This window comes from Xyrauchen texanus, chromosome 28 (assembly GCF_025860055.1).
Source record: "Xyrauchen texanus isolate HMW12.3.18 chromosome 28, RBS_HiC_50CHRs, whole genome shotgun sequence".
NCBI lineage: Eukaryota > Metazoa > Chordata > Actinopteri > Cypriniformes > Catostomidae > Xyrauchen > Xyrauchen texanus.
Genome location: NC_068303.1, coordinates 16,869,815 through 16,893,984, shown reverse-complemented (window position 1 = coordinate 16,893,984; position 24,170 = coordinate 16,869,815). Strand labels below are relative to the sequence as shown.

Here is a 24,170-nt window from a genome sequence, read left to right as displayed (position 1 = left end):
GGTAACTTCAAGCATTTGGAAATTGCTCCCAAGGATGAACCAGACTTGTGGAGGTCTTGGCTGATTTATGAAGTCTTTGCTGATTTCTTTTGATCTTCCCAAGTTGTCAAGCAAAGAGGCACTGAGTTTGAAGGTAGGCCTTAAAATACATCCACAGGTACACCTCTAATTGTCTAAATGCTTGACTTCATTTTCTGGAATTTTCCAAGACGCTTAAAGGCACAGTTATCTTGGTGTATGTAAACTGTATATATTTGTGTGTGTGTGTGTGTGTGTGTGTGTGTGTGTATTTACAGTACATCCGGAAGTATTCACAGCACTTCACTTTTTCCACATTTTGTTATGTTAGAGCCTTATTCCAAAATTGATTAAATTAATTATTTTCCTCAAAATTCAACAAACAATACCCCATAATGACAACGTGAAAGAAGTTTGTTTGAAATATTTGCAAATGTATTAAATAAAAAAAAAATACTAATAATCACATGTACATAAGTATTCACAGCCTTTGCTCAATACTTTGTTGAAGCACCTTTGGCACCAATTACAGCCTCAAGTCTTTGTGTGTATGATGCTACAAGCTTGGCACACCTATTTTTGGGCAGTGTCTCCCATTCTTCTTTGCATGACCTCTCAAGCTCCATCAGGTTGGATGGGGAGCGTCGGTGCACAGCCATTTTCAGATCTCTCCAGAGATGTTCAATCGGGTTCAAGTCTGGGCTCTGGCTGGGCCAATCAAGGACATTCACAGAGTTGTCCCATAGCCACTTCTTTTGTTATCTTGGCTGTGTGCTTGGGGTCATTGTCCTGTTGGAAGACGAACCTTCATCCCCTTGTCTGAGGTCAAGACCGCTCTGGAGCAGGTTTTCATCAAGGATGTCTCTGTACATTGCTGCATTCATCTTTCTCTCGATCCTGAATAGTCTCCCAGTTCCTGCTGCTGAAAAACATCCCCACAGCATGATGCTGCTACCAACATGCTTCACTGAAGGGATGGTATTGGCCAGGTGATGATCGGTGCCTGGGTTCCTCCAGACATGGCGCTTGCCATTCAGGCCAAAAAGTTCCATCTTTGTTTCATCAGACCAGAGAATTTTGTTTCTCACGGTCAGAGTCCTTCAGGTTCCTTTTGACAAACTCCAGGTGGGCTGTCATGTGCCTTTTACTGAGGAGTGGCTTCCGTCTGGCCACTCTATCAAACAGGCCTGATTGGTGGAGTGCTGCAGAGATGGTTGTTCTTCTGGAAGATTCTCCTCTCTTCACTGAGAAACGCTGGAGCTCTGTCAGAGTGACCATCGGGTTCTTGGTCATCTCCCTGACTAAGGCCCCTTTCCCCGATCGCTCAGTTTGGCCGGGCGGGCAGCTCTAGGAAGAGTTTTTATTTTAAATTTTTATTTTATTTTTTTTTATAAATTTGCAAAGATTTCAAAAAAACTTATTTCACGTTGTCATTATGGTGTATTGTTTGTAGAATTTTGGGAAAAATAATTAATTGAATCCATTTTGGAATAAGGCTGTAACATAACAAAATGTGGAAAAAGTGAAGCGCTGTGAATACTTTCTGGATGCACTGTATAGCATGTGTAGCCTTTATATTTTTTGGTGTATGTATATGTAGGCCTATGTATGTATGTATATGTGTGTATATATATATATATATATATATATATATATATATATATATATATATATATAAAACACACAGCTGCTTGAATACTGTGAACCAAATGAGCCTTTGGACACTGGACTGAATCTCATGGAGTTTGAGGTAAGAATTTAAAAATAAAGGCAGACAAGACCGAGGAAGTGTCTCAAACCCTAGTAAACTAACAACCTACGCAGACGCTCACACACCCATAATGCCGAAAAAACACTGTCTAGGTTGTTAGCGCGTTCGTTTTTGAGACGCAGCCCGAGAGTTGATCCTCATACGTAACTACCGCAAACACGCCAAAAACATTATTTAAAACCCTTACGTAATTTCGCTTTTTGATAACGTCTCCAATGCGATCTCTAGATAAAGATAAAAGTGATTTCCTGCTATTGTATTTTGACGCGTTAAAACAGATCCCTCCATCCACACGAAATACTTCCGGGTATTTCACTATACACTCCAGATTTTGGCATGATTCGTTTTTAGAGTGATTTTTTTTTTAAACTTTATAACACCAAACGGCATGTAGGTGAGCGTATTTGTGGTCTTGTTTGGTACTTCCTTGATACTTTGTCGCTGTGTTTTGATTCAACCAGCTGTGAGCGCATGAATTTGGTTGACCATGTCCAGATGTTGATTTCAAACAGTTTGATAATCCATAGGATTAAATACCGCTGCCGCTATGTTGCGTGAAGTACTGTATGCTGCATTAACGACGTCCTCCTCGCCATGAAACGCGTCGTTTTCTTTCTGGCGTCTATATTCTTGACGGAGTGTTCAAAAAGACCCATTAGAGATGTCCTAGACGGCGAGCATGGTGAGTTATTCTGGATTCACTGGACTTTGAAAACATTTTGGATACATTTAAAGCGAAATATAGTGTTCTAGTGAGGTCATAATGGCCATTGTCTGATTTTTAAAAACGCTTTACTGTGTGTTAGATCTCAACTGTATCCCCCATTGTGTTCCTATTAAAGGTTCAAATGGATTCTAATTTCTGACGAATGGGGTTCACTGTTCACACCTAACGTGATTTTTACTGCATGCTCGTTTAACTTGTTTCAAATGAGCTAATTCAACACAATTCTTTAGCATTTGGTCTTAACTTATTTTCTTTGTTTACAATCCATCTATGTCCACTGTTCTGATTCAACTGAATAATATGTGTTGCATCAATGTATTGCTGAAACCCGTCAGGGGATTTCCAGTAGCAGCATGCTTTGCATGGGACTGGATTTGGAGAGTACATTTTAAAATGAAGTCTTATTTGTATGTATTTCTATGCTAAATCGAACAAGTAGGAGACTTGTTCGTTTTTAATGTTCTGTTATGTTGGGATTTAGAGGAGTTTCTGTCATGTGGAATTTTTTTTGGAGCTAATGGTTAGGTTGGGTACATTACTACTAAAAAATGTGTTGTATTGCTTTTCAGATACCAACAAGGTTCAATAGAGTTATTTGAACAGATCAAATTTAAGTTAGGTTAACTTAATTAATTGAGTTGTTTTTCTACACATTTGAGTAGAATCTACTAATATTCATTGTGTGGAACCAATGTCCACAAATTAAGTTAAACAAACCAATTACTTTTTTTCCCTTTTTTTTTTTTAAGTGTAGTACAATTTTAAAGAAACTACAGTATTTACAATAGGAAAGGGTTTACTTTTGGCTGTGTGCTTGTTTCTCACACTAGTGTTGTTTTGTCTTATCCGTAATTATCACATAAAATAATGTTTTCCTGATTCAGAAATTTAAAGTAGCAAATTATGACTTTTTCAGAGCAGCTCAGCTCAATGCTTTCAGACTTTGATGTTCTTCAGCTGTCGAATCTTCAACAACATTCGGTTCGCAAGAGAGACGTCCAGTCGCACACACATGCAGAGAGGCTTCTCAGTTTCACTGCATTACAGAGGTGAGTACTCATCACCCAGTGTGATTTTATGTGTGTGTGTGCACAGAAGTGTCAGGGTGATGTCATCTAAAGGGGTCCAATTCTGTAAGTGTTATGACACACAATCATCGCCAAGATTAGTGCTCAGTTATTTGATGAGCTCTTCTATTTATTTTGCAGGCATTTCAAATTGTATCTGACAACCAACACTGATCTTTTCACTCATGACTTTAATGCTGTGGTGGTTGGGGAAGATGGCACTCAGGAAATGTATGAGGTCCAGAGGGAAAATTTCTTCACCGGCCATGTTGTTGGTAACTGCAACTGTATAACTTTGTAATGTAAAACATCTTGACATTTTCAATGCACAGGACAAAAAAAAAGGCCCTTTAAATTAAGCATTTTAAGTCCTACCATTTCCTATCCATGATTGCTTACTGTTAATGTAATAAAAATACAAATATTGTCATTGATATTTCCATTTAGGTAATGTATACCATTATTAATGTTAACAGTTTGAATAAGAACAAATTGTAGTGTATATTGCTGCTTTACCAAAGTTTCCTTTTGTAGGTCTTTAAGGTGAAGTGGGAAATTGCTGTGGCCAAAACATAATTGAGACCATATTTTTATGGTCTTGGTCTTTTCATGGTCTCTGGAGCATTGGACTCGGTCTTGACTCGAACAAGTGTGGAATTTGACTTTTGCCTGAGACCAGTCGAGTCCCTTCAAAAATATACCATGAGCCCATTGACTTTTTTGAAAAATGTGTTCTGACTGACAATATTACCGATCTTGTCGTATTTCTGTCGGCTGTGTAGAATCAGAACTAGTGATGCCAAATTCACAAATTAATCATTCTTTGGAGTCAAACAGGTTAGCAAAATCGATCAGCAGTTTTTCACTCAGTAAAACAGTTTTAGGATATTGAAGAACACTGCTGGATGAAGTGGATTTGGTCACGATTATGGGACCGTTCACACAGAATTTGTTTTTGCGTCTGTCCATGCTGTTTTTCAGTTGTTTTCATTCATAAACATGTGCTAGATGGACATCTTTGACCATCACATCGCATATCGCTGTTTTGTCAGCTTCAAAAGTTTTTGTGTTAAGTTAAAAACGCATCTTGAGACACCAGCCCCGAAGTCTTTTAAAAACGCTTAAGCCAATAGTTACAGTACATGAATGCAACATGCTACACAGGAAAATGTAGGAATTCTTCTTTCAACTTCATCAGAATTGAATGGGTTGGTGTTTTTTTTTGGAAAAAACAGAGATGAAACTCGAGTAACCCGAGATGACAGCTTGCAGGCAAAGGGAATCAGAAATGTTTACTTGACTTACAACGAATGGAATATAGTAGTGTAATCGTAAACAATTTGAAAATAAAGGTTTACGGTTCATTTACTGCGTATACAGTATGTCATATGTAATACATTATTATTTGGTTTTTAATGTCCATCTTAGTTATAGTACAGTAATGCTGTATTTTATATACCAGAAATGTTTACTTGCAATAAATAGAATATAATAGAACACAGAAGCTGGTAGTCTGTATTGCCATGCAAAGCCACATTGGCACCTTGTACATTTAATTTGTTTTTTACTAACACGTTTTTAACACTGACATTGTAATATAAGTTTGCTCACTGTGGGATTTATTTAATATTATTCTTGACTGGTAATACTGTTTAACCAATATAAGCTTAAGCATACAATATATGAGGTAGCCTAAAGTAAATTTAGTTTAGTTTAACACATTCATTAAGATAGTATAGGCCTATACGTGTCATGTCTCAGACTCAGCCTTTTCTGGACTCGGACTCAACCCTCTTCTGGTCTCGGTCTTGATTTAGACTCGACCTTCTTGTCTCGGCCTGGACCCAAACTTGGATGAGCTAGACTCGACTACAACACTGGTTTCCAAACAGGTTTCTACTCCTCTTCCAGTATTGGAACAAACGGGTGGTTCCATCCCAAACTCAGGCCATTGGTTGAGCCAAATGTTGCTCTGTTGGGCTGCTTAAAAGTAATTTTTAATGTGCCACAGCTCCACAGTGCTCACACTTAGGGAAAACTACCAATGAGTGGCTTATAGGTGTCTTTGTACATTTAAGATGAGCAGAATTCATTTTTAACATCTAAAAAATTACCACCTTTCAGATCTTAAATCAAGCTTTTTGTATGCAGTTCACATGGTTTTATCACATTGCCAACCATCATCCTCCCATTCTAGGAGAGGTGAATTCGCGAGTCCAAGCACATATTGGCAACAATGACTTAACTGCCCGCATTCTTACTGATGAAGCTGAATACACCATTGAGGTAGTATAAATCCCCACAATGTCTGATTTAGTTTATTTAGCTCAACAAAGAGAATCCATTCATTCATCCATCCAACTAATGAATCTGGTATCCACAGCCACTGTGGAGGTTTATTGAAGACCCTCGGGATGGTCGGTTACTCGTATATCGCTCTGAGGACATTAGAAATGTGAGCCGGATGGCAGCTCCCAAAGTTTGCGGCTACATCAACACAGATGCTAGTGAGATACTGCCAGAGAGTGCGCAGGCTAGAGTACTAGAAGAAGATGATGAGGAGAAGGATGGTAAGTCTTTGTAAGATATGATTTTATGGAGATTTACAAGTGGCATATGGTAGACTAATGAATTTATTAGGTTGTGGTTCCCAACCCTGCTCCTGGAGGCTCCCCTACACTACACATCTCTTTAATCAAACACATCCGATTCAACTCATCAGCTTGTTAGTGGAGACTTCAAGACCTGAAAACAAGGCTGGGAACCACTGTAAATAAGGCAAAGTCCCCTCTCTGGGTATTTTATTTTATTATTTTTTTTTAGTCCAATATAAATGAATGTCCTCAGTTCCATTTTATTTTTACATGGTTTTCAGTTTATGGATGTATGGAACATAATTATACCTTACACTATCAACAAGCAACCAATACTATATTATTTTGATTTGAAAACCAAATCACATCAAAGTCTCAACAGGTCTATACAAATGTAATTTGTTTTTTTAATGCTTTAAAAATAATAGCTACAATAATACTGTAAAAAGTACATTGCCTAACTTTTCTTTTTTTGGACCATTATTCAACAAATCACAAAAAACCAGGTCACGGTTTGTTTGAGTTGTTAACTCTGTAATTACATTGCTTGCCAGGCTGTATTTCTTCATTCAATCATTTTTAGACCCACCTTATAGTGGAGTGTCCCGATTCTCAACACTTTGTATTTGCAATGTTTTATCATTCTGCTCACAGTGACGTACACTATGCATCTAGATTTCAATGGCCTTGTTTTAGTTTAGGCTCTTGGATCCATTTTTCAGTCTTCCCAGCCTGCTCAGTTAATCATTCCAGACATTAAAAAACATTCAGAGCTTTGATATGTCACGAGTCATGACTGATTATTACATCCTCAGACTGATACCACATTCTATGGCTCTATGTAACAATACATCTTATCTACAATAGACATTCTTTTTCTGCTGTCTGAGCACTTCATAAATACCAACTCTAGACTGTCTAATGTTAGAATCTGCTTTATACAGTCATTGTGTCACTCATGTGTAATGGCTGTCTCTTGCCTTTTCACACATTGCCTATTTTCACTTTCTATCTCTTCCACAGGGCATCTGAGAGAAAAGAGGCAAACCTTGGACCACAGTAAGAACACCTGCCCCCTGCTGCTTGTGGCTGACTACCGCTTTTTTAGACACATTGGCCGTAAGGAGGAGAGCACCACCTTAAACTACCTGGTAAATGTTGTCAAGGTTGATATTCAGAATGCTTTTCAGACCTACACAAGGCTTAATGTATCCATTACAATCTGTCCTCTAAAATGGGTGAAATTAGTTTGGGGTTGTCTTCTGAAGTTTGCACAGTGTTCCAATTATCATGGAAAGCCTATTTAATAGCTTAAATTGGCCAAGAACAACCCACTTAGACTGGAAAATAGGGCTGGGCGATATGGCAAAATAATAACATTATTTAGATTTTTATCAAATTTATGGATGATTCACGATTAAATTGTTTCAACTTACATGTACTCCAACATGATTACAATTGGATGTTCTTCATTGTTAGAGAAACCTAAGTTCTTTTCATTCTAGGAAACATAGCTGTGCAAGGAAAATGTACAAATATGCCACAGGGTGAAGTTGTCAACAGTGTAAATGTAAAATGAATTAAAATTTAATAAACCCAGATGTTCAGGAATAATAGAATAAGAAAACTGCTAAATAATTCTTAGCCAGTGTAGGTATTCATTTGATCTAAACCAAGTCTATCTAGAAAGTTATCTAGAAATCAGTATCTATACATTATTATGTTAATCTAGAACGTACTCATTGTATATCAAACAATTTGTGTGTATATTCATAATCCCCTGCAGATAGAGATGAGCCCTCTAGCATTTTATGCTGAGCAGCGCAGCAATATTAAATATTTTATCATTATATTTTAACTAGCAAAGTTTGTCAAAATAATTGCTTGCCAAATGTTGGCTATAGATGCAGTACACTTGAAACACGTCACAGAACAAAGCAACAATTATTAGCGGCCTGAATCATCATGGCAAAAGGAGTGGTGGATGTTTGATTTTCCCATATATAGCCTCTCCATGATTTGAAATGAAGCGCCCGTACTGTCAGGTAACTAACATTTGTTTATGGGTAAAAAGAAAAGAAAGGAGACCATTCATCGACATGCGCATGCCGAGGCCAGCTATGGTCTTAAGCTGATGTATACCTGCATGATGGAAGAAGCTGAGCTACTATCATACTATGTACAATTGTACTGGTAATATTCCTGCTGTCTTTAATATCAGTCTCCGTGTTATTAGCCTGTCACATTCATTTAGATCGCGCCACACATGTACAGCTGATCAGATCGGGAGTGGCATTAAGACAAGCGCAATTAATTATTTTTCTCTTCCCTATTTAGCCTTTGGTGGATATTCAACTCAACTAACTATAGCGTTTGCAATGTTTTTTTGCAAAATCTTGATTAAAACAAAATAAAATAAAAAGTGGTCAAAACGTAAATTCAAATTAATCGGAAAAACTGCCCAGCCATACTGGAAAAGTCGTCTTACTGACATTTAAAACGATCAATCACAGTCGGTTTTGCCATTATGTGTGGTCTAGTGGTAGGGTTATCAGTTTCCCGAGAAATAATTTCTAATTGTAAAAGTTGTGCTCAGCTTTAAAGAATGTTCGGTCATAAATCAGACATCACTGTGACTTGCAAGCGAGTTTTACTATTTTAGAGTAATTTACAGTTAATTGGTTGAAATAGTACTCAAATCAGTCTAATTGATTAATTGGCAAATCAGTCTAAATTAAAAACTATTAATTAACCCTTTAAACTCTGGTGCTTTTTTGGGCTGCTGCCCACAATTTTTCACACTCAAATTTAAAAGCTTAACAGTCACATTCCTGAGAATGCTAGCTTTTATTTGATATATGACTTGTCATTTAAGTGCTATGTGAAGGAATTTTATTTTCATATAAATATTTCTACCCCGTTACCTCTAGGGGGTGCTAATTTTCAACGCAAATATTTTGAGGCCTTATTTTGTTATTTTAAGTAGCAGTTATTGAATAGATCTCTGAAAAGTTCAGATTCTAAGCTTTGAAATAATACCTCATATGCCTGAATTATTTATACATAGACTTTTGTCGTGATATAGCGCCCCCCCTTTGGACCTGCCCTTGTCCATAGGAGTTTAAGGGGTTCAAATCTGCATCCAATCAACAATGACAAGAAAATTCATGAAAACTCAATGGGCAAAAAGTGTGGGAACCATGTGTGAATTGGGTTTCAAATTCTTATGAATTTGCCTTGGATGTTTTTTAGATTGAGCTGATTGATCGCGTGGATGACATTTACCGGAATACATCATGGGATGAGGAATATAAAGGTTATGGAGTTCAGATTCAGCAGGTACGTGTTACCTTGAGGGGAGAACCCATCCGATAAAGAATTCCAATTAAATTTTGTACACAACGTCAATAAATACATTCATCTCTTTCAGATCATAATTAATAAGACACCCACACAAGTAGAGCCAGGAGGCGCCCACTTCAATATGAAAGGGACCCCGGTGAAGAACAAAGATGTCTGGGATGTCAAGAGGCTGCTGGAGGTGAGCGAGCAGCAGTCATTGAATTATTAAGAGCTTATATCTTCTCTGGATCCTGCGCTGCATTCATTTGAAATAAATAAGAGGCTCTTCCACTTGAGATTAAAGAATATTATTAAGTAACTGTGTTTTGTTTCCAAATCTGTCTCTAACTGTGATTTGTTTGAAAGAGAGAATATGCAAAGGAAACCCTAACTGTTTATTATAAATGTGGTAAAAATTACCTTTTGTCTTCTCTCTGCAGCAATTTAGTATTGACATTGCAGACAATGCATCAAAGGTGTGCTTGGCTCATCTGTTCACATATCAGGATTTTGATGAAGGCACATTAGGCTTGGCTTATGTGGCCCCATCCAAACCAGGCTTTCCTGGAGGGCTTTGCTCTGAAAGTGAGTTCAAGGCTTCTTTCTTTCTTTTCTTTTCTGTAAGTATTTGGAGACTTAAGTCAACCCCAAAAATGTGTGATTGCCCTTAAATTAGATAACAAAATATAAACCCAAGAGGCAGCTGCAACAAATGATGCAGCTGATCTTTTACTCAGAACTTTTCTAAACCGTTTTTTAAATGACTTTGATCAACTTATGTCAAGATGATTTTTTGTGGATGTATGAAGTAATTTCCCCAGAAGCTCAAGCCAACATAATTAACTGAATTAGATCTACTGAAAAATATGCTTATGATATTTTGATTTGTTATCTTTGTTTCATAAGAGTGTCCTCCATCAGGAACTAACAGTCGTGCTATATACCTTAACACTGGTCTAACCAGCACCAAAAATTATGGAAAAACCATTCTTACTAAGGTAAGTGTACCAGTTACATTAGAGTCCTAACACATATTATTAAGCTTGCTCTATGCTTGTGGTTGCTTTTATGTGGTAAGCTGATTTGCTGAGTGTTTGCAACAGGAAGCAGACTTGGTTACCACCCATGAGCTTGGCCACAATTTTGGTGCCGTGCATGATCCAGATGACGTACCGTACTGTGCACCCAGAGAGGACCAGGGGGGGAAATATGTAATGTACCCTATTGCAGTGAGTGGTGACCACTCCAACAATAAAGTATGTGCTTCTCTGAAAGGTCTCGGCTTTGGTTGCAGCTCATTTTCATTGTTCAGAATGTCACATGATCAGTTCCTAAGTGCTTTGTTTTTCTGTTTTTCTAGCTGTTTTCCAACTGTAGTAAGATCTCCATAGCAAAGAGACTGAGATCCAAAGCCTCCACCTGCTTCAGAGAGAGGAACAGCAATGTGTGTGGAAATTCACGGGTGGAGGAAGGGGAGGAGTGTGATCCTGGACTGCTCCACCTCAACAATAACCGCTGCTGCACCGCTAACTGCAAACTGCGGCCCAATGTGGAGTGCAGGTAGAGCTCCCCCTTGTGGACTCATGAAAAAATGCACAATCAAACATGTTACATAAATTATTTCATTGTCCAAATGACATCTCCTGTGTGTATGTCAATTTCTGTCTGTAATTTCTCTCTTTCTGGACAACAGTGACAGGAACAGTGCATGCTGCAAAGACTGCATGTTTGAGAAGCATGGCAAGGTGTGTCAGGAGCCAATGGATGCCACCTGCAAGGGCAGGTCTTACTGCACAGGTGAGACTTCAACAGACAAGCTCTAAGTTTAGACAACTGAAAATAACACTTATGTACTTCATTAACATCTGTATGGGTACATTTCATAAAGCGTCCAGGGCACATTTTTCACCAAAATCAAAAGATTCCAATAAAACTTGCATTGTGATATTATTGTCACAACAATTAAGCACCCCCTTCTCATTACCATAATGTTATCCTTATATGTGTATATATAATTTTTTGTTTTAATATTCATTTACACTGATGAGCCAAAACATTATGACCACTCACTTCACAACGTGAATCGAATAATGTTGATCATCTCCTGTGTAGATTAGATGGTAATCGAACAATCAGTTCTCGTAGTCAATGTGTTGACTGCAGGAGAGATGGGCAGAAGTAAAGTAATGAGTGACTTTGACAAGGGCCAAATTGTTATGGCCAGACAACTGAATTGAAGTTTACCCCACTGACCTTGACTTCTGCTTTCCAAACAAGGACATTTGAAAAGGATCCGTTGTCATAAACAATGTCACAATGCAAAAAAACAAAGATCAAAAAATAGGCTTCATTTTCTTTAAGCAATGCTGTACTGTATGTAGTTTTGCTTACAAATATTTGTATTTTCTTCTTTTCACTATGTTATTTGTGACCTTGCCATGTTTTGTGAGATTCACCTCTATGTGTATGGCACTTTGTTCTGACTGGAAGTCTTTTCTTCTCAGTGTTTTCTTCTCAATGTTTTCTTTAAGGAAAAAGCAGTCAGTGCCCTCCTCCAGAGAACCTTTCCGATAAGACCATCTGTGTGGACAACGGGCGGTGTCTGAATGGAGATTGCATCCCTTTCTGTGAGGCTGTTAAGAACCTGCAGTCGTGTGCTTGCAATGGTACATTGACATACTGTTATTATATGCAAATCATATTTATTAAGTCCATCTTGAGCATGACATGCCCATTTATTCCATTTTATTTAATTCTTCAGAAACAAACAACTCTTGTAAGGTGTGCTGCAGGGGTAAGAGTGGGGTGTGCTCTCCCTATGTTAATGACAAGGGCAACCCTCTTTTTCTGCGGAAAGGCAAACCCTGTACAGTGGGCTTTTGTGATGGAGCAGTGAGTACCAAACAGTATTCACAAAATACACGTACTGTTCATGATGTTCTACTTGTGTAAAACACGACTATAAAAACTGATCAATTCAAAAGTTCAAAAGACAAATAGAAATGGGTTCAAGTTGAATTATTTCAACACTTGTTCTTATTCTTTCCAGGGCAAATGCATGAAACAGGTCCAGGATTTTATAGAGAGGTTGTGGGATTTCATTGAGAAGCTTGACATCAATACTTTTTGTAAGTCTCCTGTGAACCTGTTGATTTCAGCTTACTTGAATTCCAAATGGAGAAATTAGGTCTGTGAATGTGTGTGTGTGTGTGTGCGTGCGTGTGTGTTTTCTCAGGGAAATTCTTGGCAGATAACATTGTTGGCTCAGTGGTGGTCTTCTCCCTGCTCTTCTGGATCCCTCTCAGCATTCTGGTCCACTATGTGGTGGGTCATCACCCCAGTAACAGTTACAACTTTGAGCTCTGAGGAATTGTCTGATAATAGATTGGCCTTAAATTGTACTACTCTGATTTATCATGACCATGGAAATCCTGAAAATATCAGGGAATTTTAAAATGTTCTCTGTAACACTTTACAATAAGGTTCACTTTGTTTACATAAGTTAAAGTGATAGTTCACCTAAAAATGAACATGTTTTTTCTGCTGAATACAAACTAAGATATTTAGAAGCATATCTCAGCTCTGTAGGTCCATACAGTGCAAGTGAATGGTGGCCAAAAATTTGAAGCTTCAAAAAGCACATACAGACAGCATATTAGTAATCCTTATGACTCTAGTATTTTAATTTATATCTTAAGTGATATGATAGTTGTTGGTAAGAAACTGATTCTTTTTTCTAGTCCTTATTTACTATAAAGTCTCCTCCCTGCCCAGTAGGTGGCAATATGCACAAAGAATGTGAATCGCCAAAAACAAAAGATGATGATTGTGGAAATGAAAGTGGAGATTTGTAGTAAAAAGGGAATTAAATATTGATCCATTTCTCACCCACACCTATCTTATCGCATTTGAAGTTATGAATATAACTTCAAATAATACGTTTACAGCATTTGTTAATCTTGGTTATGTTAATTGCAACATATACATTTTTTAAATCAAAAGTTGTTTATGTTTACACTATTAGTTAATGCACTATGAACCAACAATGAACAATTGTATTTTTATTAACTAACAATAACAAAGATTAATAAATGCTGTAAATTGTTTAAAAAAAGATATTGTTCATTGTTAGTTCATAATACTTAATGGATTAGCTAATGTCAGCCACCAAAACACTTTCCCGGACTCTGTTTCATCATACCACGTTGGTGGAATGACCTTCCCAACTCCATCCATGAAGCTGACTCACTCGCTGTCTTCAAAAACGGCTAAAAACACATCTTTTCCTAGAGCACTTAACTAGTCACTTAAAAAAAAAAAAAAAAAAGTCTTGTTGCACTTAAATCGGTTTTGAATACTATGCTAGTGAAACTTTGTAATATGGCACTTTTCGTACAAATGTCTCCTTAAGATGATTCGCTTATGTTTTCCTCTTTTGTAAGTCGCTTTGGATAAAAGTGTCTGCCAAATGAATAAATGTAAATGTAATGTTAACTAATGGAACCTTATTGTAAAGTGTTTCCATTTTTGCTGCTTTAAAATAGATCATGAGTTAAAATATTGCTTTTGTGAAGAGTAAAACCTGCTTGTCACAGTGTTGTCCAATTTGTCATTGAATTGTTCTTTTAAGTCAGTTTGTCAAAACGGTTCTCGAATTGATCTAAATTATTTATTCTCTAATCGGTCTTAATCAAAATGATTTATAAAATTATTTATCCTATAATCACAAATGATTGGAAAAGTCATGGAAATGCATTGGTCAAAAAGGGTGGATAACCCTGACCGCTGTCATAAATGACCATTCACACCACAGACAAAAGGGAAAAGTGAAACAAATTACAGATGAACAGTGTTTTCATACCAAGAGTGAAGCGAATAATACAAATGTATTTTGTTTCTCTCTTTGTCTTAAGGATAAAAAACTTGACCAGCAGTATGAGCTGAATACCAAGTCACTCTTCTACCCCAGTGTAAGTGCCAATCAGAACATAGAGAATTTAATTTCACAAATAAAATGTATTTTTTTCATAAACCTGTGACTGTTTATGTGCAACTACAGAATGCAGAGCTGCTGAGCAGTCTAGAATCCGCTTCGGTGCGGATCTTTAAACCAGTATCCTCATCTGGCATGTCTGCTGTGCCACGCTTCCAGGCGTCTAGTCCCCTGCAGACCAGCATGCCACCTGTCTCCCTTTCCCAGGTGGCTCCAGCCCCAGCTCCGTGTCCTCTGCCCACCATGGAGCCCCCACGCATGGCCACAATTCAAGAAGACCTCAGCTACGATTCCCACCTGGATGAACATGCCCTGGGAGAAGACTTCCCTAATACTGGTTCTGCGTCACATTCCTTTGATGATCTGACGGAGAACCGAGAGAACGTCATGTCCTTCAGGACAAAGAGGCATGCACAGAATAACAGCAAAGAGACAGAATGTTGAATGCATGATTGTATAAAATGCGATAGAATGAAATTAATGGGAAATCTGAGTATGGCTGAATGATAGAGGGAGTATATTATTGGGAATACTTAAAGCTAAGCATTGGGATGTAATAATATATTCTTACAGTTCCAGTATTGCAGTATGTTTAAAGAGTGCTGGACTTTTATTAATGGAATAATTCACCCAAAAATGAAAATTTAGCTGATAATTTACTCACCCTCAGGCCATCCAAGTTGCGTATGACCTCCTTTCTTCATCAGAACAGGATTTAGGATTTTTAGGAATGTAATTATCTAATGTAAATGAAAAGTGTACTTTTTGGACCATCAAAAATTGGTGTTCATTCATTTGCATTGGATGAAGCTAAAAACCTGGGATTCTTTCCTACCTTATATCCTGTTCTGATGAAGAAAGAAAGCCATATACTTCTTGGATGGCCTGAGGGTGAGTAAATTATCAGGAATTTTCATTTTTGGGTGCACTAATCCTCTAAGGGACAAAAGGCACAAATTATTCAGTGACCAGGCATTAGATGGGAATTAATCCTGTTTCGCACACACTGGATCTGAACAAGGTTATAAACACGTGACCAGTTTCATAGTTAAAGGAATAGTTCACCCAAAACTGAAAATCTAAGATGTGCATGACCTACTTTGTTCTGCTGAACACAAAAAAGATTTTTAGGAGAATATCTCTGCTCTGTAGGTCCATACAATGCAACTGAATGGTGATCAGGCCTTTGAAGCTCCAAAAAGAAGATAAAGTCAGTTTAAAAGTAATCCATGTCTTCTGAAGCAATCCAGTTGGTTTTTGGTGAGAACGGACTAAAATCAAAAATGTTGTGTCTTGGTACAATCATGATTTAAAGCTCGACTACACTTCCTAGTTCTTGACGCACGTGCAGAGTGCTAAATGGCTAAAGGAAGTGTAATCGAGCTTGAAAACATGGTCATCAAATAGACAGCAATGTTGACATGTTTTGGTCTGTTCTAACCCAAAATCAACTGAGCCAATTCAGAAGACATGGATTAAACCACTGGAGTTTTATGGATTACTTTATCTGGCTTTATGTCCTTTTGGAGCTTCAAAGGTCTGATCACCATTCACTTGCATTTGAAAAATCTCCATTTGTGTTCTGCAGAATAAAGAAAGTCATACACATCTGGGATGGCATGAGGGTGTGTAAATGAGTGTTAATTTTTGGGTGAACTAACAAGTTAAAGGCTTTACACGCTAATACAGTGTTTACAGGTCTGAGGGATTTCGCAGAGGATTTTCGCATGCTAGTAGATCTTGAGACCCGTTATTTTATGAATATACCCATAATGTTTTCAGATACTAAGTTTTACATGTATGTGCTCTGACATTCACTAGCAAATTACATTTTGTAACCTCTATAGGCCTGGTGCTTTCATTTTTTTTTATTCTTTGCAAAAGACAATCATATTCCATTTTTAGGGGTATTTGATATTTTCAGATTTTGGCACTGAATTACTTGTTTAGTTTAATGTGTAAAGATTGCTTTTTTGTACTGTGCTTAAATGTCAACAAGTTGCAGTACTGTTACTTATACATAATACAGCAGACATGTTTTCACATTGGCTTTATATGAAACTAAAGTCATTGTATACTTAAAAAGACAGATAATTAGCTTTATTTCTCCAAGCCATTATACTTGTTCTGCATCACAATATGCAAGAATATGCATCTTGCAGCTGCTCTTAAAAGAATGTGTATTGATATTGAACAGTATCTAAAGTGCCTTGTATTTTTTTTCCGTTTGTGTCTTAGAAATATTTACTCCATATGTTTTGTGTAACATTTATGTAAGACTCAGTGTAATTTGTAGGTGGCTGTAACCACCTTTGAATCTTATTCAAAATATGAGTTCAGCGGGCTGTTTGTTCAGTGTATGAAATTGTGTTACCAAGTGTATTAGTGTAATTTTCTATCAAAAGTACTCTAATTAGTACAAACATGCAATGTGGAATCCCGATTCTTGGTGTCGATTAAAGGGATCGTTATGTCATCATTTACTCATCTTAATGCTGTTACAATACTTTTTTCTTCCATGGAACACTAAAGGAGATGTTGACAGCCACTATTCACTTTCCATTTAAGTTAAAATTACAAAAAGATGCAATGAAAGTGAATAATGACTGGGGCTCATGTCATATGGGCTTGGAACCGCATGAGGGTGAATAAATGACAGAATTGAAATTTGTATTTGAACTGTCCTTGCTTTGGTTCCTAAACAATGCATGGAACATTAAAACTGTGTTTTGTATAACAATGTATAGTTTTCATTTTTAAATAAAAATGTTGCCCTTTATGTTGTGTGGAGTATATATTTCAAGCTCAACCTGGCTCAAAAACCTCTTTTATTGTATCAGTACATTGATCATTAACAAAGTACAGCTCCTAATCTTAAACATAGAAAATGCTCAATAAAAATCAGACAAAAACAAAACTTTAAATCATGACTACATACTATTGGAACAGCAACTACAGACAACCATCTATATCTCTCTGCAGTTTTTCCTTTCAGTATCATTTTGAGATTAACAAAATCCTCTGAAGCGCTTCTACCAGTTAAACATTTCTTGCCTCCATTTTGGGGAAGCAGCAAAGTGGCTCAAAATATGATTGCAGGAGTTTCAATTTGGAGTCTGAAAACTAAAGTTCTTGAGGGGAATGAAGAGCTCGAGACATTTGCCCATCTCACATCACAGGATTCATGGCTTCATAGAGTCTTTGTACAGCGAGCTCAACCATTTCTCTGAGAGAATCATCTTCTGCACTGGCCTCCTCATACTCCACAGTCTAAACACACACAAAAAAAAAATATGTAAGAATCGTTTTAATGAATGTTACATTTATATAGCCCTTTTTCAGACACAAAGCGCTTTACACAGTGAACGGGACTCTCCTCAAACTCCAGTGTGCAGCATCCACCGGGATGATGCCAAGGCAGCCATAGTGTGCCAGTAATGACCACAGAGAGACAGAACCTCGGTTAACGTCTCATCCGAAGGACGGTTTTAATTTATTAACTTGTTTAAAACCAAAGGGTCAGGGTTCAGCTGGGTTGCATGTCCCAGTTAGCCCCTGCTTGAAAATGCCATAACTACACCATCTGGACTAAAAAAAAAAATAACTCTCTCTCTCTTGACAGCTATTTAAATATAGCGAAAATAACAAGGGCTGTGAATCCATAATGTTTTTTTTTTTTTTTTCGGTGAATAATCTTGGTCAATGGTACATAAAAATAAAGATGAAATATAATCGTAAATATATATTTTAAGAACTTGCAAGAAATTTGTTATTTAAATAATTAAAATTGTTAAAATATTCTGTTATACCTTTTTTACAGGTATACATTTTGTATTCAGGTCATGCTGTTATTAAAAGTTGGGCAAAATATCCTGCTGTTTTCCAGTGGACTTTTTTAATAATAGGATCATATGGGCAGATTCAATTCATATCAAACTTTATTGGCAAGAGAAACGTAAAGCTGAAGTACGTAACTTTGTGTTAAAATACTTTCTTCTATCCCAGCATAATATGCAGAGACAATTACAAGTAAGCCATTCATAAGTTAATGTTCTTAAACTGTAAACACTGTCTCTGTGGAGCTATAAACATTTCTCTGTTTGTTTTGAGTGACCCGTTTAGACCTGCCCCAACAACATTACTCAACAGCATAACCAACGGCAGGCGAGAGGCGAATTCAGAAAGCTGATTCGAAAATATTGTTTATTTTTGCATTCTATTCGGTGGCGCTAGTGTCGTGGAAATGACATACTTCAGCTTTAAGTGTACATTGCCTATGCATTATTACACTATACATACCAATACAAATGAATTGAATGCAGCTCAATTCGCTGAAGTTTAAAATCTAAAAACTATTATTTTCTCCACAGCTCACCCTAATCTCTCCCACACCTGGTTCACCATTTGCAGATGACGTCTCCATTTTCTGTACAGTAAATCCGCTACCGTTTTTTTATGCCCCAGATATGCGTTGCACGTAAAGATGAATACGCATGCTGATTCTGTTTCTGTGCTAGGATTAGCAGTGCAATGCATAAAATCATGGAGATACTGGCCAGGAGCTTCAGTTAATATTCACATCAACCATCAGAATGGGTGTATATTATAGTTGATGTTTTTCCAGTGACATGTTTTTTAGAACTCTTAAATGAATCAACTGTGAAACTGCCATTGTGATGAATGATATTGAATAGCTCTTTGCCAGATGTTGTCACTTTATACCTGGCTGCTACCTCAATAACTGCTGTGTATAGAACACTATCTCATAGTATGTTGTGTTTACATTTGGCATTTTTAGAAACTGTCATCTTTTGCACTACTGTGTACTGGTCGGCGCTGCATTGTCTCTTACCATGTCTATTGTCCATTTTTAGTAATTTATTGTACTGTCCTGTACTTTTTGCACACGTTTGCACGTGCACTTTATATAGGCATGTTATTTGGTCTGTGTAATCTCATGTGGTTCTGTGTTTGTCCCATGTTGTTTTATATAGCACCATGGTCCTGGAGGAACGTTGTCTCATTTCACTGTGTACTGTACTAACTGTATATGGTTGAACGACAATAAAACCACTTGACTTGACTTATAAACCCCTTTGGTTAGAACATTTGTGTACTTTGAGATACTTACTCTGGTTTCCAGGTTAATGTAAGCAGTCTTCCCATCTACACTTACACAAAGACTGTTCTTATCGTTGAAGTCGACATACTCCTCTCCAAACATATCTCTGCAGAGTGCGGCAGACAAATAAATAAATGTAATCGGTCATAAAAATCATTGCAGCTAAAGGTTAGCATAGTGCTGCGAGGCTGAACTTACTGGAACATTTTCAGTAATCTGTTCTGAAAAACATTCACATCCAACTTCTTCTCCTGAGGCTGAACAACTAGTGTAAAGAAGAAAGTGAAAGAAAATACTGTTCATTAACAGTACATGAATGTCTATTTTGTTCACATCATTCATTGGACAAGAACAGTTCACAGCCTAAACTGAGATACAGAAATGAACAGATAAATGACAGACTGATGTATCGCCCCAGCTGTTCACTCAAGCAATATCTAACTATTCTGAGAACATCTGCATCATCTGATAATCTACTGACAAACTTGGATAAAGGACATATTATTGTGTGAAATAAAAAAGGAAAACAAATAAATGTATAAATATACAATAAAACACTGTGGTATTTTGACCACCACACTGCTCATTAAAACCCATAAAAAACATTATATACAAGCCATTTAAGTAAAACTCTATGTGCCGTCTCATTGATGTAACCCTTAATATAAACAATAATCTTGCCTTTCTGTGCTTTGGGATTTGACTGCACTTCCAAGACCACTGTGGTGACTGCATCAGCATACATGTCATTCAACGGGTTTGCTACCCACTGGTGGAGGAACAGAGACACAACAAATGTAACACTCATCTGTTTCCATAGTTACACTCATCTGTTTCCATAGTTACACTGGTGTATGAATCACTGCAGCCCTCACCTCCAACACGACCATGTTGCTATCATGAACCAGTGTGATGCTGTTAAAGACTCTCAGTACGCTTTTCTCTGCCGTCTCAATCTCCTCCACGTCCCCTATAACACACACACACACACACTGAGTACTGTACTTCTGCACATATACTGTGGGGTTCAAATGTCTGAGACCACATTGAAAATCTGGGATTAAAAGTCGAATTTAAACATGAAAATAAATAAAGTTTAACATTAAATTTGTGACTAAGAAATACCACGTTAACTCCTTTGTACGAAAGGTCAGGCACAAGATGCACACAAACACACACCTGTCAAGTGGCGTAGCTGACTTAACAGCAAGGGAAAAGGGCCGGTGAAGGGAATCGCTTGAGTCTGTTTCACTGTACTCATTGCCAGATCAGTGTAATCTGCATCATTAAAAACAAGGAACAGGTTTAGGAACCACATATACATACACAAGCACCACATATGAAATACATAAAAAGATTAACAGCTGTGTTACAAACAAACACCAACTCACTGGAGAGGTCAGAGGGAGAGAGGATGTGGTAATTGAAGTTCTTTTTGACCAGAATGCCGGAGACCCTCTGGCCTTGTGCACACTTTTTATCTGCGAGAGAGCCCATCACCTTAAAAGAACACAACTCAAATTATAAAACGGATAGTTCTGAATCTAAAATATAGGTGGATGAGTTAAATTCAAAGTTGTTGTAAAAATCTGATACTCGCGGACCTGTACCTTGGATAATGGACATATTATTGTGTGAAATTTGACTTAAAAAAGGAAAACCAATAAATGTATAAATATACATAAATGCATACATGAACAAATATACAATATAAAAATCAGTGGTATTTTGACCACCACACTACTCACTAGATATCAGTAAAACTCATAAAAAACATTAAATACAAGCCATCCCTCATGTTGCGTTTGGGTCATTTTTGAACCGGTAGAGGAATATAAAACTATTTGGCATTTAAAAATGATTAAGTACAAAAACTAAACTTTGTGACTTTGTCAAGATTATCAAAATACACATTATAATTCTTTTTCAGATTTTTTAATAAAAATGTTTAAGAGATACAACCATTTAAAAAATTGCTTTGCAGGTCAAAACTGGGTAGGGAAGAGATATATATATATTTAAAAAATTCTTAAAGATTCTTCTGAAGACATGGATTTAACCACTGGAGTCATATGGATTACTCATATGCTCCCTTTATGTGCTTTTTGAGCTTCAAAGTTTTGGACCCTGTTGCATTGTATGCACCTAAAGAGCGGAGATATTCTTCTAAAAATCTTTGTTTGTGTTCAGCAGAAAAAAGAAAGGCATACACATCTAGGATGGCATGAGTGTGAGTGAATAATGCATTTTTGGGTGAACTATTCCTTTAAGGTAATGAGTCATTTTTACTTTATGAATGTGAATTGTGAAATGTGATTACAATTATTCTCAATAGATGTAACTATTTATTGGACATACTGTCCATTGCTGCAGTCTCACCTTCGCCAGTTTCTCTCCTCTGAAGTTGAGTGTCACGGCCTCAGTGTTACGAGGGTTGTGCACCTCAATGTGAACCTCATCATTGTCCTCATACTCTCTGATCAGGGCAGCTTTCAGTCGAGCCATCTCATTCTGCTCCCCATGAACTAGGATCTGAATACCAGTACATCACATCAGCAGACCGTTTACCAAAACAAGAACACAACACCTGACCTGGAACGGTTCCCATGGCCATCTCATAATGCTCTGCTTCACACCAGAATAAGTTAACAAAAATAATGTAAAAACAAAAAACAGGTTTGCTTAAGACTTTGTACCACATGAGGAGGTTTCAGAGCTCGGATGAACTCGCTGGTCTGCTGGTAGTCAGTGTGAGCAGAGAAAGAGATGTAGTCCACGGACATCTTCAGAGGAAGCTTCTGTCCTGACATTGTGGTGATCTCCTCTGGCTCAGACATGATATGCTGCACAGAGAGGACAGGTCAATTGTGCCAGTAATGCATCCCAAAATTATGCTGAATTTACCATTCACGAAAAACCTTGCTAATTTGGGTGGTATTGATGCAGGACAACAATGAGCTTTACCTTGGCAAGAGTTCCTTCCACGCAGTAACCTGCTATGATGACACCGTTCCTCTTATCTGTGCACCAGCTCTCAAACAGCTCTCTGGAGAGACCGCTCTGCATCATACCTGGAGATGCCATCACCACACTAGGACCAATGTCATCAAAATGGTCCATGCTCTGAATGTGAGGGCAAACATTTTCTGTTAGGGGCCGTTCACAATTTTTTTGCGTCTGTCTTTTAACTGTTCTTTATCTTTCTGTGTAAACATGTGGTTGACAGACTTCTTTAATTTTTGCATCATATCTCGTAGTTTTTTCAGCGTAGACACTGTCAAATAAAAAAAATTTTTTTTAAAAAGTCTCAAAACACCTGCGTTCAGTTCTGTTCATTGCAATGTGTCTAGCTTTTTATAATGCAAGAATGCATTTGGTCTGAACAGCCCTTTACATTTGGAAAATGTATTTACCCTTCCCACCACACTTTAGTCAGTTGATGGTGGTGTAGACCACATAGTTCTGTCCTGAAGCGTCCTTCAGTATTTTACTGAACCCCTTTACATAATTTAAGCTTTTGCCTGTCTACTAATAGATTTTGAAGATTCCCACCTTGAGGTTGCTGATATGCTTGAAGACAAAGGGGTTGTTTATGTTGATGGCCTTGCGAATTTTGTCGTTCATGGCATTCACGTAGGTCTGATACACAGCCATACACTTCTTTGCCAGGGAGGAGGCATAATAAATAGGGATGTCATGGAGTTCCGGGTGATTCTGCCAGTATTCATCTGAAAAAGAGGACAGGAAGAACTTAAAGGATTAGTTCACCCAAAAATAAAAATTCTCTCATTATTTACTCACCCTCATGACTTACTTTCTTCTGCTGAACACAACCAAAGATTTTTAGAAGAATATTTCAGCTCTGTAGAGTGAATGCTGTCCAGTCCTTTTTTTACTCTAAATCTCCACTTTCACATGTAAAAATGAAACTAAACAGGCACCACACTTTGTAAAAGTGGAGATTTAGACAAAAAAAAAAAAAGGATTTTAACTTTGAACTATTTCTCACGCACACCCATCATATCGCTTCTGCAGATATAAATATAACCACTGGAGACATATGGATTACTTTTATGCTTCCTTTATGTGATTTTTGGAGCTAAAGAGATCTGATCACCATTCACTTGCATTGTATGGACCTACAGAGCTGACATATTCTTCTAATAATCTTTGTTTGTGTTCTGCTGAAGAAAGTAAGTCATACACATCTGGTTTTGCATAAAGGTAAGTAAATGATGTGAACTAACACTATAATTGGTTTTCAACATAAGGCTGACAGCATTGCTGTTCATCTCTGGTTCTTGCTGAAAGTCTAAACTGCAGGACTTTACCTAGAATAAGCAGCAGTTCCTGGGCTCGACCCAAAGCAAAGACAGGGATCAGACAACGGCCCTCCCTGTTCACTATATCATGAACTGTGTTACAGAAACGAGCCTCTCTCTCCTCTCTCTTCTCATGGATGTGGGTGCCATACGTCGACTCCTAGATGAACAGAACAAAATGGGGAGAAATGTGACTCACATGGACTATTAAAAA

At 37.4% G+C, this 24,170-nt stretch overlaps 2 protein-coding genes across 4 annotated transcripts in view; one reads left to right on the top strand and one right to left on the bottom strand.

The window, feature by feature from the left end:
- The first annotated feature begins 1,887 nt into the window (after positions 1-1,887).
- adam17b (ADAM metallopeptidase domain 17b) lies at positions 1,888-17,291 on the top strand. 3 transcript variants are annotated; one of them, XM_052095706.1, is made up of 20 exons: positions 1,888-2,183; positions 2,317-2,471; positions 3,433-3,565; positions 3,725-3,858; positions 5,781-5,869; positions 5,967-6,153; positions 7,201-7,328; positions 9,430-9,516; positions 9,608-9,718; positions 9,960-10,104; positions 10,426-10,517; positions 10,623-10,775; positions 10,880-11,079; positions 11,213-11,316; positions 12,051-12,185; positions 12,281-12,411; positions 12,569-12,647; positions 12,755-12,843; positions 14,433-14,489; positions 14,579-17,291. In XM_052095706.1, the coding sequence occupies exons 2-20, from the start codon at positions 2,384-2,386 to the stop codon at positions 14,954-14,956; spliced, it is 2,520 nt and encodes an 839-aa protein (XP_051951666.1). In that variant the 5' UTR covers positions 1,888-2,183; positions 2,317-2,383; the 3' UTR covers positions 14,957-17,291. The 3 variants fall into 3 exon arrangements, with proteins under 3 accessions (XP_051951666.1, XP_051951667.1, XP_051951665.1); XM_052095707.1 differs by having other exon boundaries at positions 1,888-2,471; positions 10,623-10,748; XM_052095705.1 differs by having other exon boundaries at positions 1,888-2,471.
- A 38-nt stretch (positions 17,292-17,329) lies between these two features.
- The window catches only part of cpsf3 (cleavage and polyadenylation specific factor 3), a 9,510-nt gene continuing 2,669 nt past the window's right edge, over positions 17,330-24,170 (bottom strand). Inside the window, exons 7-18 of the mRNA XM_052095708.1 lie at positions 23,966-24,116; positions 23,187-23,362; positions 22,599-22,757; positions 22,331-22,477; positions 22,014-22,166; positions 21,026-21,134; positions 20,814-20,912; positions 20,510-20,604; positions 20,316-20,403; positions 19,833-19,899; positions 19,644-19,740; positions 17,330-17,782 (exon numbers count right to left, since the gene is read on the bottom strand). Coding sequence (XP_051951668.1) covers positions 17,681-17,782; positions 19,644-19,740; positions 19,833-19,899; positions 20,316-20,403; positions 20,510-20,604; positions 20,814-20,912; positions 21,026-21,134; positions 22,014-22,166; positions 22,331-22,477; positions 22,599-22,757; positions 23,187-23,362; positions 23,966-24,116 — 1,443 coding nt within the window. The 3' untranslated portion in view covers positions 17,330-17,680. The remainder of the gene's footprint in view (positions 17,783-19,643; positions 19,741-19,832; positions 19,900-20,315; positions 20,404-20,509; positions 20,605-20,813; positions 20,913-21,025; positions 21,135-22,013; positions 22,167-22,330; positions 22,478-22,598; positions 22,758-23,186; positions 23,363-23,965; positions 24,117-24,170) is intronic.